Source organism: Rattus norvegicus, chromosome 3 (genome assembly GCF_021556685.1).
Source record: "Rattus norvegicus strain SHRSP/BbbUtx chromosome 3, alternate assembly SHRSP_T2T, whole genome shotgun sequence".
Lineage (NCBI taxonomy): Eukaryota > Metazoa > Chordata > Mammalia > Rodentia > Muridae > Rattus > Rattus norvegicus.
In genome coordinates this window covers 122,924,257-122,943,054 of record NC_141536.1, presented here as the reverse complement: position 1 = coordinate 122,943,054, position 18,798 = coordinate 122,924,257, and the positions used below count along the sequence as shown (strand labels likewise).

The window sequence follows — 18,798 nt, the reverse complement described above, 5'->3', positions numbered from 1 at the left end:
CTATGATTGTGTGTGCCTGGTGCTCAGAAAGTTGAAAGCTATCATGTGTGTTCTGGGAATAGAATGGGGTCCACTAGAAGAGTGGCCAATGCTCTTAACAGCTCAACCACAGCTCCAGCCTCCTTGTCTGAATGTTGATTGTCACTCCCTGAGAAGTTCAGCTTTGGTGATGTCCAGGAAAGACTGTGACAGGTGTGTGCTTGTGTCCATGAATATCCAAAGGGGCCTCACTACAGAACATGGGCTTACTTAGCAGGAATGAGAGCAACACCACAGTCACTGCCACAGGCTGTTCTCAGGAAATAATGTTAAGACTCTCAAGTAGCTTGGATACAAGGACCAAGCACTTGCATTTCTACAACCTATGCATCCTCACGTGGAAGGAAAGCTGTGAAAGTTTACCCTAATTCCTAAATAGAATACCACATTTGTTTTCCAGAGGAAATTCCAATAAGTAGTTACATAGAAGCCTTAGTTAACATGAAAGGCCAACTGACAAATAAAAACAAACAATCAGGAATAGAATTTTGTTTTGGAAATCTGAAAACACACAGGGAAGTTACGCTGAGGGAAATAAATAATGTGGTAGAATCATCTATGAAATTCCTCACAGCACTATGCAGACAGCCTCTAATTCAAACACGGCCTCTGAGGATCACCGATTTCTGTGTTCTGGATGCTTTCCCTCTCAGAGGTAATCTAAGCTGTGTGTGTGTGCACCAGTGTCTTGAGTGCACAGATAAAGAAATATGGGGTGCCTCAGCCATGTGAACCCCCACATTCATCAGTCACACATGAGGGGCTGACTCCAGGGAGTGTGGAGAGTTTTTAAAATTAGTTTCTAGATGAAGGGATCTGTCTCTCTGATACTGACACCAGGGCAATGCTGTTAGTCTCAAGGATTAAAACATTTCTAATATAACTGAAATCCAAATAATGTACTCCAAGTCACCTAAGAGTTATAGATGAAAAGTCCACTCTGTGCCCATTCTTAAATCTAAGCTGATGACTTTGGGGCAGTAAGAAATCAACCAGAATTCCAGAGATCATTTTTCAGGTCTTGTAAATCTATGTTTAAAAGTACAGCAGGGCCAGCAAGATGGCTCGGAGGGTAAAAATGTTTGCTGTCCAAGCTTGAGGACTTGAGTGTTATTCCCAGAATGCATGTGAAGTTGGACAGACAGAACCAATTGCACAGGAACATATAATACATGCACACTAACTTCATCCTAACACACACACACATCCTGTACACACTCATGTACACACGCACTTACACACTATAAATAAAATAAAATTGAAGGATAACGCCAATTGCATTTACCTTTGGTATGGCTGCCAGCCGAATGCTGTTGATGAGGGAACATTCTAGCACTTGTCCTTCCTGAAGAGAGAGCATATACCCCAGCGATGAACGTAAACTCTGCCAGCCTCATGGCACAGAGTATTAACAAACATTTCTAAATACAAAATCAACGCTGTTCATACAAATGCAAACCAAATAACAGCAATGATGTGTAATGATCAGAAAGAAAAGACTCGAGCTTCTTATTTCATGTATGTGTGTGTGTTTATGCACATAAATATGGTTACATACATATGAATGTAATTCTGAATGATTAGTAAGATGTTTTCAAAATATTACTGCATTTATACACATACTGCCTCTGTATCGTTGAATATCTGCACACACACACACACACACACACACACACACACACACACACATATATATAAAACATTAAGTAGGAATAATGCTAATTTTTATACACTGCCAACTCCACCTATCTTGGTTCAACTCCAGTGTTCACTAAATGTGGGTGCCATGATGCAATCCAATCCTTCCCCAGGCTCTAAGGAACCTCATGCAAAGCACTTGTTGGTTTCAGCTTGAAAATTATTTTCTAGAAAATATTGCTAGCTCTCAAGATTAAACCAACTTTTACAACAATGTATTCGTTTTCACAATGACTTGTAGCTCTTTTTAAAATACCAGCTTTGTTCTTCCAGTTGAATCTCTGAGAGTTAAACTGCATGTCTTTAATTCCCAGATGTCCTCCTCGCTGTGGGACAGGAAGTACATAGGGAAGACTCTCAAGGGAATGCTGAAGTGTAGTCTCCACGCCCTCAAGAGGTGCTTGGTCTACCTGTTGGGATGTGAAATGGCTTAACCTGGACAGCAGGCAGGACAAGCCCCTGTTCTTATGCCATACCTTGCCTTCACTCTTCCAGGTCAGGAAGAAGCCGAATTCATCCACTTTGAAGAGGCAGTTGGGCTCAAACACGAAAGATTCCTGTTAAAAAGAAGTGGAAGCTCTTTGTAACTGACAGCATTGCCTCTAGTCACAGCACCACAGGCAGGCACCCTCTGTATCTGCATCCTAACAACTCCATTTTGATGACATTATTGAACGTTTCTTTTTGGTTTGTTGTTTGGTTTAGTTTCTCTCTCTCTCTCTCTCTCTCTCTCTCTCTCTCTCTCTCTCTCTCTCTCTCTCTCTCTCTCTCTCTCTCTGACAGGTTTCATTGTGCAGCCCTGGCTATCCTGAAACTCACTCACACTGTAGACCAGGACAACCTCAAACTCAGAGATCCACCCGCCTAGGTCCAAATGCTGGGATTAAAGGACACCAAGGACTGGCCCCTTGAACATTTTTATTTAGAACACTGTGTGTTCTTTCTCTATATTAAAAAGCTGATCTCTTTAACAGAGAATGCTCCTCTGTAACATGTTTGAAATTACTAACATCGATGTTCTTGGTTTATACAGAAAAGAGTTCTGTGAAGGTCTTGGGATAGGAGCTCCTGAAAATAAACTGTAACCTGTTTGCCCTCCATACAGGACCCCCCCAGGGCTTCTGATGGACACCGCATTGTGTCCCACTGCTGTGGACTTCGTCTCCAGAAACTCAATGAAAACCACAGAATCAAAGCTTCCTTTGAGAAGGAGTGTTCTCCAAACTCGCACACTACAGTAGATATACCCTAGGCCTAATAAATGCTCAATTACATCTAGGAGTACCAGGAAAGTTCTGTCAGTGAGAGAAAAAGGATGTTCTGGAAATGAACTCAGATGCTCTGTGCCCTGTGTTTGTGTAATACCGAGACATGGCTCTGTGCTTCAACAAACCTAGGCATCCTTCACATGATCTAAAGATGTCTTCCTAGCTCATTACAATGCAAACAATAGGGAATCTGTCCTTTCCCTCATGGGTAAAGACATCAGTAAATAAATAGCAAAAATACAAGATTAACATTTTAAGAAAGGTATTTCAGATTCTTAGTTTCATCCATCCAAAGTTATCTTTCTAAATTCCAGGAAAACAATAATATTCATCACGGTAAATCCAATGTCAAGAGATGGCTACCATAAGGTGGCAGAATGCAGGGGCCTGGCATCCCTGAATAAAGATGAACTTCAATCTGGGTAGTTTTCTAGCAAAGAATCACGACGTGTATTCAGTGCCATACCAGGTGCTGGGAAGTCCATAACAGTGCTGAGAGCTGGAGACAGATCAGTGAATCTGATAGAGGCAAAGGTGAGGAAAGACTTCTGCCTTCGGGGACAAAACCCAGCTGCACTGTTGTGTATTTACTTCCTCCTAATTTGTCTCAGAACCAAGCCTAATCAAAGTCTGTATGCAAGACACACAGATCAGAGTCACAACTCACTAAGTTACAGCACACAATGTGGTAGCCATGGTAACCAACTATGAACAATTGTTAGGCACTATGTGTGTGATTTGGCCTCTGAGTGGTTGACAGTCTCTTTTTCTTAAAAGACCTTCTCTCTCCACACCCTGACAATGCCCCATTCCTCTGATGCCCTTTCCTGCCTTTTCCTTACACAGTCAAACTCTGTATGTCCTTTATGACGTGGTTCTTGGATGCCTCCCTTCCGTCATGCTCCTAGGTTTCTATAAAACTCCATGGCATTAATACTGACAAACTACCCTTGCCTCTCACATTTAAAACAGCAGCCTAATGGCCTGTGAGATCCATGTCAGACATTTAGCTCCTCAATGGCCATCCGTGGATGTTTCAAAATTGACATGTCCTGATCTGACTTCTTGGTTCCCTCTCTCCTCTCTGAGCTTCTCTACCATCAGGAACTGTCCTTACTTCAAGAAATGTTACAGGTGCCTCTAGCTCTTCACCTCCCAGCTCATTCACTGAGACTGACAGTCATCCTTGCCTTGTTCTTCCTTGTGTTTTCTCCTCATGTTCATTACGTCTACTTTCATAGCACTGAAGTTTTGTGTTCAACTAAGTCCATCTCTACCACGATGACCTTGGTCCAAACATTTGTCACCACTCCTATGGACTGTTTTCACTTCCTCTGTTTACCCCCACAGCAGCCAGTTATATAAATAAACCCTAAGCTAATGAATTCCCATTATACTTAAGGGTAAAATTTCAACTACAGGGTCTAAAGGATCCGGTCCTTCCTATTGACCTTTAGCGGCTTCCTGCTCTTTACTCCTTTTTGCTCATTAGCAATAGAACTGCTTTCCTTAAAGCCTCAAGGCCTCTGAACTTCTAGTTTCATGTTTTCCTAAATGTCTCTCTCCTCCCCGAGTGTCTCTAGCTCATCATTTCCAGTTATCACTCTAATGATCAATCCATCCTCTCTTCAGAGGAGCTCCAAGCTTCATACTATGCTTTTCGCTTCCTGTCACAATATCACGCTTACTTCCTTGCTAGCACCAAACCCAGTCTGCTGTTTTGTCACCCCCCCACTGACTGGCTCACACTCTCTAGAGAGTCACGTTCATGAGAGACCTTACAAGGACCTGTGCATCTCTGGCTTTCTTGCACTTGAAGTATTTATTTCAAAATCAATTTAAAACTAATTCATTCATGAAAGGATAAATGGACAAATAATTTTTATCAAATAAAATATTTTTCTGCAGGACAGTATTTTTAAAAAAGACAAAGCAAAAACAAAAAGGAACTTGTTTGTACAGAAGGGATGGCAACAGTTCAGATCCATCAGTTCTTCTGGAACTTCAGGGGAGAGAAGCTGACACACGAGGAAACTAAGGTGGGCTGTGCGGAAGAAGGGACATCTATTCCTAATTCATACATACTCATTTCAAAAGTTGGGGTGGGTCAGAGGGACTGACTAGGAGCCTCCATTGGGCTAAGGACATCATTTGAATGCCCCATGCAAAGAAGTTGCTCTAGCACAGCATGATAGCATACGCCTGTAACCTAAGCTACTCAGGGGCTAAGAGGAAAGGATCACAAATTCAATTCCTGCCTGTGCAACTTAGCAAGACAAAACTAAACAAAACAAAAAACCTGCCAATTAAGGATCAGGATCAGTGGAAAAGCATTCAGCTAGCATACTCAGGAGCCTTGGTTCAATTCTGGGGATCTTAAAAGTGAAAAACAAAACCAACAAACAAAAAAAGAAAAAATAGGAAAGCACAAGAAGATGTAGGAGAGGGAGATGGAGAAAAAGGAGGAGGAAGAGGAGGAGGAGGGGAAAGGGGAAGGAAGGGGAAAGAGAAGGGGAAGGAGAAAGAGGAGAAGCAGCAGCAGCAGCAGCAGCTTTCTACCAAAACAAGATAATAAAATTGATCAAGAAGAAGCAATATACAGTAGAATGGTAAAATAGAGTGAAACCCACTTGCAGAAACCCACAGAGATAGACAGGTGCAGGATGATCCCCTACAATTAGACAACAAAACCTGTTTGCCTCTGGGGTCCTTAGCAACCAAAACGAGATAAAGAAATATTTATAAATGGCCCGTCTGGTTCGTGAGATAATTCCCTATTTGTTATTGTGAGACGTAGTGGCCAGGGTAGATATTTTCCAGGGACCTTACAGAGAATCCCTGACTGATGCTTAAAGCATTGAACATAAGAGCCCACAATGAGCTCCTTGACTCAGCGGGGAGGTTACCTGACCAGATCCATGCAATCTACCCAGGACAGCTCAGAACTCAAATCTGGACTAAGTGACAGACAGCTGAAAGGGAGTATTCCTACTTACCAACAAACTAAGCACTGAGCCTCTACTGGAGGTAAATACACACAATCTATTCTTTCTCTCCAACAGCAGTTTTCAATTTCACATGGGCACTTTTAGACTGGAACTCAGGCTGTGGCTCCCTGGCCAGACCAACTTAATGATATCATAGACTCATGGCCAGTTACATTGTCTACCACCCAGGGAACTGTGGAGGAGACTGTAAAAGGAAGCTGGCCTTTGTCTCTTTTGCAAATCTATTTGTTTTCCAGTTAATAGATAGTAATTGAATCTGCTAGTAAGAAAACAAACCTTAACAGAACTTCTTCCTGGGAGCTGTGTTTTCAATTCTCTTGTGAGAACTTACCCCTTGAAGTTCAAGGGCCTGTTGGCTGTCAGGCCCAACTCTTACTTTAGGCTACAGAGAGTGCAGGCTGAAATGGGCCAGGAATTCTTGTGGAAATTCTGAACAAGTGGCAGCCAGAGGCCACTTTTCTTGAGAGAGGCAGAAGCATCACTCTGGCTGGCAGCGCTGCTGGCAGAATCTATTTCTGGCCCTAGGATCCCTGCTCAGAAGGCAGTGTGCCACTCAAGGCTTCTAGAGACACCTACCATCTCTTCAAACATGGAGTGCCTGATTAAGTTATATGCTAGTTTTTAGTGTATGCTATCTTCACAGTATTCAATAGCATAACCTAAAAAAATATTCAAATTGATTTAGCTTAGTAATATTTCTACATTCTTTCTATTTCAAAAGGTGTTCTGTCAAATAAAATTTAATATCCTTTCCTCTCGAAAGGAATTGCAGAACACTCAGCCAGCTGAATAAAAAGGAGAGTAGGTGGATGGGTACCTAGATAACAGATGTGGGGTGTGTGTGTGTGTGTGTGTGTGTGTGTGTGTGTGTGTGTGTGTGTGTGTCTTTGTGTGTGTGTATGTGTGTGTGTACCTCATGTGTACGGTTACAGATATACGTGTGTTTGCATGCATGGGAGATTCAACAGTTGATGCCTGGAGTTTACATTGACTGCTTATATATTGAGGCAGGGTTTCCTGCTGAACCCAGAGTCTGCCAATTTATCTGGTCTAGCTAGTCAGCCTACCTGGGAGATGCCCCATTTCTGCTTTCCAAAAGTGGGTGGTAGAAAAATCAAAACCCTCGGGCAGCAAACCTGTTAACCACTGAGACATCTCCCTAGCCTCATAACTTTGATTTCAAGGTACGTTTATAGTTTGTCTCTCTTTCCTGCCTGTCTTCCCACCATTTACCCTAGCTAACTCTAATGTCCATGTTTACACCATGGACTCTGCAACACAATCTAGGGAAGAGTAAAGCCTTACTGTCAGCGATGGCCAGCTTTTCTGGATTGGCTCATATGTGATTTAATTCCACTTTATTGATACAGGAATGGTGCAGGACTCCTCTTTTCTGTTTGTGTCTGTTTGGAAAGATTCAAATATGGAGGAAAGAATAGGATGGGGGCTTTTGCATTACATCACACTTTTACACTTTTTGAGAACGAGGGCTATGATGATTTGAATGTCCCCCATAGGCTCAGATGTTTGGTCTATTTGGTCTCCAGATAGTAGCAATGTTTGGACAGGTTTAGGAAGTGAACTTGCTGGAGGAAGGATTTTACTGGGGCTGGGCTCTGAGGTTGGGCTCTGAGGTTTCAAAACCATGAACTATTCTTGTCTCTCTCTCTTTCTTGTTTGCAGTTCCAGATGTGAGCTCCCAACCTGCTAATCCAGCCACCATGCCAGCAGCTTCTGTCACGAAAGACTCAAATCCCCTTGGAACCACGGGCCCACATAAACTCTTTAAGTTGTTTTTGTCACGGTGCTTTAGAGAACAACAGAAAAGTAACTGGCACTAAGACATGCAAAGGAGGAGGCGCTTACAGTGGTGTGGACACTCCAAGCTCCTCTCCACAGACACCTGTGGAGGTCTTGGGTGGCCGTATTGATTAACCTTCTCAAACTTAAGTTTTCCTCTCTATCTGAAAGTAAACTGACACTAACCTCAAGGAACAGCCAAAGAACAAAAGAAAGCAACACGCTGGCACACAGTGAACGCTGAATCAATGAACAGCCATGAACAGGAGAGAACAGATGATGTTCTGATTTACTGTTTCGCATCATGCACTTCACACACACTACTACCTCATTTAAAACAAGCAAGAACTCGGCCAGATTTTAGTATTTGCCACAACGTCACAAATGTGTCATATGATCACTGTGAGCCACCAGAACTGTGAAGCTCTTGAACTGTGGTGGGCAGTAGAGGAGCACAATGTTTATTATGATTTTAATAACGAGACCCACATGAGGTTAGTGGCTAGGACCAGAGTCAATAGATTTTTATGGATGGGAGAAAATGTTCACAGTATAGTAATTTCTTCAAAGTCTAAGCCAATGAGTTACAAACCTGAAATTCGAACCAATTTCCCTGATACTAATTCTGTGCTGCTTTTATTCACTCAACCCTGAATAGAAATGCATTGTGTATTACATTTTCTTTATCTGTTCATTGGATGATAGAAATCTAGGGTACTTCCCTTTCCTGGATACTATAGTGAACATGGGTATGTAATTATCCCTATAACAGGATATAGATTCTATTGGTTATATGCCTAGGAGTGGCATAGCTAGGTCATACGGGAGTTCTACTTTTTTGACAAACCTTCAGAATGACTTTCTAAAGTGCTTGCTCTAGTTTGTTTTCCCACCAACAGTGTGCCAGGTCTCATTTCCCCACATCTATGTTATTATTTGATTTTGTGATGATGGCTTTTGACTGGGGTGACATAGAATCTTATATATTTGGTTGTGAGCCTAGCCTTTAACGGCTGAGCCATCTCTCCAGCCCATAGAATCTTAATATAATATAATTTGAATCTACATTTCCCTGATGGCTAAGGCTGCTGGATGTGTTTAAGAGTATTTGCTAACCATCTGTATTTATTTGTTTGAGAATTTCCTGTTCAGTTTCATAGCCTACTTTTTGTTCGTTTTCTTGATGCTTATGTTTTTATTAGTTCTTTGTATAGTCTAGATGGTAATTGTGGTGGTTTGAATAAAAATGCCCCTCATAGGTCCATAGGTAATGACACTATTAGGAGTTATAGCCTTTTTGGAATAAGTGTGGTCTTATTGGAATAGGTATAGCCTTGTGGGAGAAGTTGTGGCTTTGTCAACAAAAAAAGTATGTTAATGTGTTACTAGGGGCTGGGCTTTTTTCTCCTCGAACCTCAAGCTCAGGTTCAGTGGCTCAGAGTCCCAGGAAGACTTGCTGCCTGTAGATCCAGATGTAAAACTCTCAACTCCTTCTCTACCATCATGTCTGAGTCTCACTATGCTTCCCACCACAATGATAAGGGACTAAATCTCTGAACTGTAAGGCAGTCCCAATGAAACGTTTTCCTTTATAAGGGTTTGCTGTGGTCATGGTGTCTCTTCACAGCAATAAAAACCCTAAGACACTAATTCTCTTGGCAGATGTATGGAAGGAAAGTTTCCCTTTCTGTGGGTTGCCCACAGCAAGGGTTGTCACTCAAGTGACAGTTCCCTTTTGGGAGAGAGCCTTTTAGATTCACTTTATCTCATTTGTGGACTGATGTGCCACCAGAATGCTATTCAGAAAGTCCTTACATGAGTCTCTCTATAGAAATAGACTGCGTACATTTTCCTTCAGCAGTTTCTAAGTGTGAAGTCTTACCTTAAGGTTCTAGACCCATTTAGTGTTGCATTTTGTGCATGGAGAGAGATAAGAACTTAGCTTCATTCTTCTACATATTTGCCCAACACCATTTACTGAAGATGCTGTCTTTCCTTTAATGTGTATTCTTGCTATCTTTGTAGGACTGGCCTTTTAAAGAGGGAACATTCATTCAGATACTAGCAGAAAGTAGACCCTAGTGATGTGCTGATTTCCTTCAAAGCAATGGACACAGTGACCTATGGCCATTCCTTTTCCCTTGTACTCCTGCAACAGAAAACCTGAAGTGCACCGCAACTAATCTCTTCCAATTTCTTGGGATATCTGTTGCTCACACTAGATGTTCTTAATTTAGCACATTTTCCTATGTTGCCGTTTCCCCTATAATCTAAAATCCTATCTCTATTTTATCTAGCAGTATGTACTTTTACATTATAGCTTCTTTTTGATGGTGACAAAAATATAAAATCATAAAATACCTCATGATCCCTAGAAACAGCTTTATGATCAGATGAATATAGCTCAAACACGGCAATTAGAAATGCATTTCTTCATTGCTAAAAATAGAGAATAATATCAGTATACCTACAGTATACCTCTAGGTATTAGAGGATTTGACACATAAACTGAACCAAAGCCAGTCATGCTGACACATACTTGTAATAACCGTGACTGGAAGGCTAAGGCAGGGAGATTGACAGTTGTAGGACAGTCTGGGCTATCTAATGAGACTCCATCTTACTAAATAAAACAAAAGCACAGTGCAATATGAACAAAGTAAATACTTACAATTGTTACTATAAGACATTAATAATTCTTAGTGTTCCTAGTAGAGACTGTGTGTTACCAAATAAACAAATAATATAAAAACAACCATCCCTCTTTTACAGATAAGAACACTGAGCCTAACTGATGTCTGGCTAGTTGCCAAAGAGGAAGCAGGTAATAGAAGGATAGGCAGAGTTATGTCTGTGTTTTAACCTTTTTGAATTATAAAGAGCAACATTCCTGGTATGTACGTATTTCCCCTGACCTAGAATTCAAATCTATGCATAATCAAAACGCAAAACTTATAAATCACTGTTGAATTAGACTCACTAAAAGTTAGTTTTTCATGTTATGCTCGGCTTGAGTTTGCTTAGATGTCTCTCTTCCCAAGCCAGTCCCTGCCAACACTCATGTCATGCAGTGACTGGGACAGAGACTAAGTCATTGAAAGACGATGTGTATCTGTTCCCTCTAGGTCAGATGTGTCCGTTGCTCTGGACTGTCAGCTCTGTGACTGCCTTTGTAAGATCCTGGTGAGATCTTTCCTACTAGTAGTTTCTTATGGAGACAGTAATCAGGCTGGAGGGGAGGGAGCTTGTACATCTTGCACATGGTCCTCAGAAGGTTCCAGAGCTCCTTGTGGTTACAAAAGTAACCAGGGCTTAGGACAGAATTTTTCTTTTGTCTGCTAGTACTTTCTCTGCCAGAAACAAATTGTCCCTTCACCTCTCTCCTTGAGAAATTGTTCAACACAGTTTGAGTTTTCTTCCCTTTCACTGATGGTTAGGGGCACTGAACTGGAGAGATTGGACCTGGTAAGGAGACTGTGCCCTGAGCCACACACATGGAGATCACAATCAGGGCAGGAGGGCAAGCCTGTGAGTTACTAGGCAGGTATTAAAGATGAGAGACTTCTTGTTTATCTGTCCTCCCATATCTCATAGAAACAGAAATGAAAGTCTCTTAAGAACCAACTGCAAACCTTTGAAGTGCTCATTTCAGCTAGGACTGTGAGATATGAATGACGCTCTAATCTAGTGTCAAGTAGAAGATGTAATCTGCTTCTTTCATTTTACTCCTACCTCAGAAATGAACGCTTCCTCAGAAATGAACACTTCCTCAGAAATGAACAAGACCTCCAGTTAGGAGTCTGTTGGAGGCTACTGAAACCCAGCGAGGATGGCAAACCTACCATCCTGAATTTTAAGTTGTATTTTTTGCAGATATGAAGTTGGTCTGATGCTGTTTAACAAGGTGTCATGGTCTAGCTATCTGCCCCCTGACACATTCATATATTGTATTCCTGTCTCCTAAAATGGTGGTGATTCGAAGTAAACTCTGGGTATGGACAAATGGGTCAGAACACATAAAATAGGCTCGAATGAGGCCTTTTATGCTTCTTCCACTCAGCCTGATGTAAGTACCTTCTACATACTGTGACAAGGAGGTTGGCAGATACACATCTGTCTGGGCCTTTATCTTGGACTTGCAGGAAGTGTGAAAAATATACACTGTGTGGCATTTTGTTACAGTAGTCTGAAGAGACTAAGACACAAGTCTTGGCAGTGTCCTCACCTTTGTGGGACAGGGGTGACTTCAATGTGATCAGAACCTGGGGAGGAACTCTCAGTTCAGTTACTTGCAAGGGACACACTGTTCTCAAAGGCTTATCTCGGGTTCATCAAATGCAGTAGTTTTCTGTTTTCTCCTTTACCCCAGATAAAGATGCTTGATCTCTGCGGCTTAATGTATGAGGTTAGTCAACTGGAGAAACTAGCACCTCCCTTTCTGTTTCTGTCCTTTCCCCTCAGTGTCTCTGAGGTAAGTACTTCCAAGTAAATGGGTGATCAGGTTCCCTGGGTCTTAGTGCTGCCGTGGGATGCCGTTGTAGGTAGACCCTGATTCTTCACAGAAGCAGCATAAAGAAAAGATTGTTGAAGTACTCAACAGCACATCTCCACACACAGAAGACAGAGCACCAACAGAATGTGCTTTCTGGCAAAGTGAGAAGTTACAATAACTTCCAACAGGGAACTTGTTAGTCAAAAAAGTTATCAGAGTAACTAAGAGAAGGGTAAATTGAAGGGGGCTGCTTATTCTAAGCTCTGGGAGCAAGTGAGTAGGCTTTATAATAAATATTTCTATCAATATCAGAGAAACATGGCCTGTTTCAACCTCTCCTGTCCCTTCAAATTCTACAAAGAACAGATGCATTTCAAGTATGACAGAAAGTTGATAAATCCTTTCTTATGGTAAGCACCTCTAATTAAAATTTGTTCCGGAATAATTCATTATACCAAGTAGTTAAAAATAGTGATAAGAAACACTTGTATCTGAAAAGGTGAACGTAACAAAGATCATTTTCAACTCTTGCTCTGTGAATATGAAAATACTAAAAGGATTCTGAAAAGACTGGCCTTTCATGTACATTTTCCTGCATGTACACATTTCTTCTTAATGGTGTGGCCAATGGCACGGCCTCTGAAACTGCTCTCTGTAGCAGTTCCATAAACTCTTGCTCTTCGTTTTCTGGAGTAGCTCCCACTGGGTCTCAAATTGCACAGTCCCTGCTGGAGCTGGGGACCAATGCTGGCTCCAGACCTCTTCTTCATGTGCAAGGGACAAGCAGCAAGAGCAATCTCATGGTGAGCAGTGAGCCTTGGAATATAGCAGCATGTTCGTGGTGTCTCAGTATGCGGCCCTCCCAACAGGAGAAGGGGTGCTGAGTCCTTTAGACCACCAAGACAGAGACACCATATGAACCAGAGGGAAAACCTAGCCAAATGTCTGTGACAGAGGAAGTTGGGAGTTGGGGGAGTCTTGAGAAGGTGCAGAACATTCTGGGCCATGGTCCAGCAAGAACATTCATAAGAGAGGAAAGAGGAACAACACCAGAAAGAGAGAAGGAGGGAGGGAGGGAGGGAGGGAGGGAGGGAGGGAGGGAGGGAGAGAGGGAGAGAGAGACAGAGAGACAGAGAGACAGAGAGACAGAGAGACAGAGAGACAGAGAGACAGATAGACATAGACACTGAGAGAGACAGAGATAGACAGAATATGGAGGAATAAATATGAATGAGAGTAGGCAGAGTGTAAATGCCTACAAATCAGAATATGCCTGCGATGCTCTGGGAAAAGTAAAATGGTGGGTCAGATGGACAACTTACACATCACAAAAAGGACTCAGAAAATGACTTGTAATTAGGTGTGAAGTTCCTACAGGTGTGAATTACATTCTAAAACGATCCCTCTTATTTGTGCCTATAAAGGCAAAGCTAGGAAAGTATCTTTCATTCCTGTTTTTGAACTAAGGGAGCTTGTGCACAGTGAGTTTAACACAGATTCAAGGTCACATCTCTGGGTAGCAAAGCCAAACTAGGGCCATTTCTGTGCAGCTCTAAACAGCTCTAAACGCACCCCTTCACTCTGCATGTTAAGCTTCGCAAAGAACTCTCTGGCAACAACTTTATCCTAAATACCATTTGCTGTGAAAACCTTTTCTTTTTTGCAAGTGCTGTCCTGGCCACTCTGCTCTGGTTATTCACCAGAGCTCTACCAGCTCAGGTCAGGGACCCTCTTCAATGTCCTCCCCAGCATCAAAGGGATGGCTCTCTCTTTTGAGTACTTGTAGGAAGACACACCAAGCAAGAGACAGTGCAGGGGCTTGGAGAGCTGGCCTCAGTGGAGATACATTGTGGAGAGGATAAAACCCAAATCCCTGGAGGTGTCTGCCCAACTACACACTCTGCCCACTCTTTAGCAAAGTGTGACTCCATGTAGTTGGTTATTATCTGTGGCTTTCAGAGAAAGAAACCTAGAAATCATATCCCTCTTAATGACTTATTGAAGTCGCTGTTAATTATTAAAAAGATAGGCTTTCTTGCTGAAAAGATATTAAGTCTACTTCCATCAACTAAAAGGAAACATTATGCTCATCTTATCTAACTTCCCCTCCCCAAACAATTAGTAACTGAAAAGTCCCTGGTTAAGGCTTCTCTGTCCTTATGGTTCCCTTTATTGACCAGCAGGGAGCTGGTTGGTGCTGCTAAGGGCACTTAGGGGTGATTACATAGAAAAAAATAATTTCTTTCTGTCCTTATCTTCTTTATAATTATCTTCCTGAAAGAATTAGACTATAAACCTGGCAGTATTATTATTATGGCCCAGAATACTTAAGAGTAAGTGGCGAATAAAAGAGCTAAACAGGTCTGTGGGGGCTGGATGTGGCTCGGGGGTAAAGTACCTGCTTGGTAAGGATGAGACCCAAGGTTCCCAAAATGTAGGCATAAACACTCCATGTACTTACAAACAGATCTTTGATTCTAGCTTCCATTAGTGAGTTTTAGAGAGCCTGCTTTTAATTATATATTTTATACTCATACTTACCCCGAATAGTTCTGTGTCAAAAAGGATGTAGCTATGCCTCATGTGTACCCTCCTCAGTAACCGCCAGTTCTGGACTATGGATAACACTCTTATTAAGTGCTGATGGATAGATATGGCTCAGTTCCTTCTTACAAACTGGGGGAAATAATCTCAGGCATCCCACCCTCACAACTATCTGAGGTCTTCAAGGCTGATGTCACATGCTGTGTGTGCACAGCTCCTGACACACAAAAGGGCTCAATGTAATCTACATTGTCTGAGCTAGGAAGAAATCTCAGTTGGTGAAGGGCCTAAAGCCCTACTGCTGGGAAGGCCTGAGAGAGGCACTTCTGAAGCTCATTGACCTGATTGGCCAGCCACACACATGCACACGCAGGCACACACACACACATACACACACACACTAACAAGTATATATAATGCATGCATACAACACATACACCGAAATAAACAAGCAAGCAGATATATGGGTGTCTCTTTCCCTTCTTGCCGTAGGATTACAAGTTCATGCACTGAGCCTGGCTTTTTGCATGGGTTGTGGAGATGGAAAGCCTGTGTGTACCTAGGAAAAGAAGTTTGTTGGTTTCTAAAAAAAAAAAAAAAAATTCTCTTCTTTTATCACAACTTCCTGCTTCAAAGAGATTAGCAGTAAAGAGCTTTAGAAGCATTTAATTTTTATCTCTTTCTAGTTAGTCTAAAATCCTTCATCTCACCATTGCCTCCTGGTTCACAAGTTTGAGCTGCATCTGCCCTTAGATTCACTGGGGCAGCTCTTGAAACACAGACCGGTAGAATAAGTCCTCTGAGTTTCTCATTCTGGAAAGTCTAGGGAGGGCCTGAAACTGCTTTCCTAGCATGTGGATGCAACTGTGGCTGGAGGTGGTCTGAGATTGCACTTGGAGATCCATTGTACACTGGCTGGCATTAAATCTCAGCTCAACCCCTGGCTAGCCTTTGGAACCTTAGGAGAGGAGTTTAACTACTCTCTAAGCCCCCGTTTTGCAGACCACAAAATGGGGTTGAAAATTAAAGGGAAGGTTAAGAGGTTGAAATGTTTGGATCCAGTGTGGAGTGACTACAGCTCGACGTGGTCCACATTTCTACTGAAAGCACTAAAAGGGAAAAATGTTCTTGATGGCTGACACATTAACTTGATTGAACTAGGGGGTGCCCAGAGAAGTGATAAAGAATCCCTTTGATGTATGGATGCAGGAGTATTTCAAGGACAGACCAGTCTTTGTGCTCATGGACTGATTAAGATGGTCTGCTCTCTCTAGTACATGGGCATTCCACAGCCTGTGGAGGACCCGCAGGTCAGGTTAGGAAGGGCCTGCTCTTTCTCCTCCACTCTCAGTTGCTGGTACTCTGACTCTCAGACCTCTCAGGTGTGAAAGTGTTCACACACGTTGGTTCTCTGCTCTCAGGCCTCTGCCTTTTAGATAGGCCTCCAGCCTGTAGAGCCTGTAATAGAGACAAAAGCTCACAGACTTCTCAGCTTCTAGATTCACTTCTGGATTCAGGAGCCAGAACCTTACAATGATCTCTCCCCATGGATCACATACATCGTACAAATTCTCTGCTGGAGAACCCAACATAACTAACACAATACCTTCTCACAAAACCCCAACAAGAGGCAGTAACAAAGATCACTCCTTCTAAACTATAGAAACAGGATGAATTCATCCAAAATCACATAGGAAATAAATTTAATCTTCTTAAGAAAGAATTTAGAGTTCCTTTTACAAGTGCTATATATTTCGCTGGACTGTTAGGCTTGCACTGGAACGAGTGCATATGCATTAACAGAGTACACAAAATGAGCAAGAAAATCAAGCCAGGCTTGATCAAGCCAGGGTGGAGTCTGGTCCTCCCCTCCAGTCTAGAGTCCCACAAGAGAGCACTCATCTCTATAATTAGCAGCATGGCCTTGCTATCATTACCCTATTCACCTGTAGCACAGACATACGGCCTGAACTAATATCAAGCTTTTCCTATTTATACTAAAGGCTGAAAGGGACCCAGAGAGAATCTAGCTCTGTAATTTTACCATTAGAGTTTTAATTAAATTCTTTAGCACAGCACAGTGACACGTGCGAGGCCCGAGGAGCCGAGCTACTCCCTTGTGCTTTAATTGCATTGACTCACTGTTTACAGACTTTCCTCCTGTTTTGTTTCCATAAGCTCTGTGTAAACTGAAGTCATCTCAGACTTCCTCCACACTTTCCTAATGGATGTGTCTCTGGTCTTCTCATAACTAGGCAGGCTGTCCTTGTGCCCTGCAAGTGGCATGGACCAAGTCTTAGGAGTTCTTCCAACATTGACTTTCAAACTATTCCATGGGTGAGATGTTCCTGTTACGCGAAGAAATACAGTTACCTTCCATCTTTAAGAATGTCTAGCTGGGCGGTGGTGGTGCATGCCTGTAATCCCAGCACTTGGGAGGCAGAGGCAGGGGGATCTCTATGAGTGTGAGGTCAGCATGGTCCTCAAAAAGAGTTCCAGGGCAGTGAGGAAGATTACACAGAGAAACCCTGACAAAAGGAGGAGGAGAGGAGGAGAAAGAGGAGGAGGAGGAGGAGGGGGAGGAGGAGGAGGAGGAAGAGGAGGAGGAGGAGGAGGGGGAGGAGGAGATGGAGGAGGAAGAGGAGGAAGAGGAGGAGGAGGAGGGGGAGGAGGAGATGGAGGAGGAGGAGGAGGAAAAGGAGAAGGAGGGAGGAAGAGGAGGAGGGGGAAGAGGGGGAGGGGGAGGAGGAGGAGGAAGAGGAGGAGGAGAAGGAGGAGGGGGGAGGAAGAGGAGGAGGGGGGAGGAAGAGGAGGAGGGGGAGGGGGAGGGGGAGGAGGAGGAGAAAGAGGAAGAGGAGGAAGAGGAGGAGGAAGAGGAGGAGGAGGGGGGAGGAGGAGGAGAAGGAAGAGGAGGAGGAGGAAGAGGGGGAGGAGGAGGAAGAGGAAGAGGAGGAGGAAGAGGAGGAGGAAGAGGAGGAGGAGGGGGAGGAGGAGAAGGAAGAGGAGGAGGAAGAGGAGAAGGAGGAGGAAGAGGAGGAGGAGGAAGAGGAGAAGGAAGAGGAAAAGGAGGAGGAGGAAGAGGAGGAAGAAGAACAACAACAACAACAATAACAACAACAACAAGAACAATGAGAACAAGGAGGACAAGAAGAACAACAAGAAGAAAAAACTCAAATAAGGAGAAGTAAATGAGAAGAGTGTGCAAAAGAAAAAAAAAAACAAGAGGGAGTTTGCTCTGCAGCAAAAGCTAACAGTGAGCTGTAAGAAGAGGAAGAGAAAGTGCTGAGTTCAAAACAAACCAAAGACAGAAAATGCAGAGTTAGATGTAAGGGTGTGTGAAGGGAAACCACCCGAGTATTATCATCAAAACGAACGTGTGACTCATCTCTGTCATCCTTGGTCCTACCTTGCCTGCCACGTCTTTCTGAAAGCACCATGTCTTGGGAGCACGGCACTTACTTCCTGTGTGCTGCTCAGATGTTTTTGTGCTAAAAAGACAAGGTATAGCTAGCAGTTGTGAGAGCATGTCTCGTCACACCTAAAACAGTCATTGCGGGTTTGTTTGTTTAACAGAAAGGTAGGTTGCACGAGCTCTACACTGCAGAGAGAACAAGCATGGAGAAACTGGGGTCTGCTGTAAAGGGGTCACGCTCCTTGACCCTCCCTGACATCCTTTGCCATCTGTGTTTTATTCTCCCATCTCCAGTGCCGAGACAGGGCAGCCTGCGACTTGCTGTGGCTCGCAGAATGTGCTACTATCCTACTTAAAAACTAAGCAGCCCTGCTGCTTCCAAGAGAATTAGAAGTTGGGTGAGACACAGGTGTGGCCATTTGCAGCAACCTCCTCCCAGTGCCAGCGCCCAGAACTACGGATCACAGAAACAGCCACTTGTATTGTTTTGTTTTTGTTGTTTAATTTAACCCAATTTTATTCAGGCTTGGGTCCTTC

At 43.0% G+C, this 18,798-nt stretch overlaps 1 protein-coding gene across 51 annotated transcripts in view; it reads right to left on the bottom strand.

Moving 5' to 3' along the window:
* Plcb4 (phospholipase C, beta 4) overlaps positions 1 to 18,798 on the bottom strand; it is a 359,160-nt gene that overhangs the window by 105,649 nt on the left and 234,713 nt on the right. For all 51 annotated transcript variants that reach the window (XM_087648851.1, XM_087648887.1, XM_087648845.1 and 48 more), the window contains 2 exon segments: positions 2,214 to 2,294; positions 1,325 to 1,384 (listed from right to left, as the gene is read on the bottom strand). In XM_087648851.1, coding sequence (XP_087504977.1) covers positions 1,325 to 1,384; positions 2,214 to 2,294 — 141 coding nt within the window.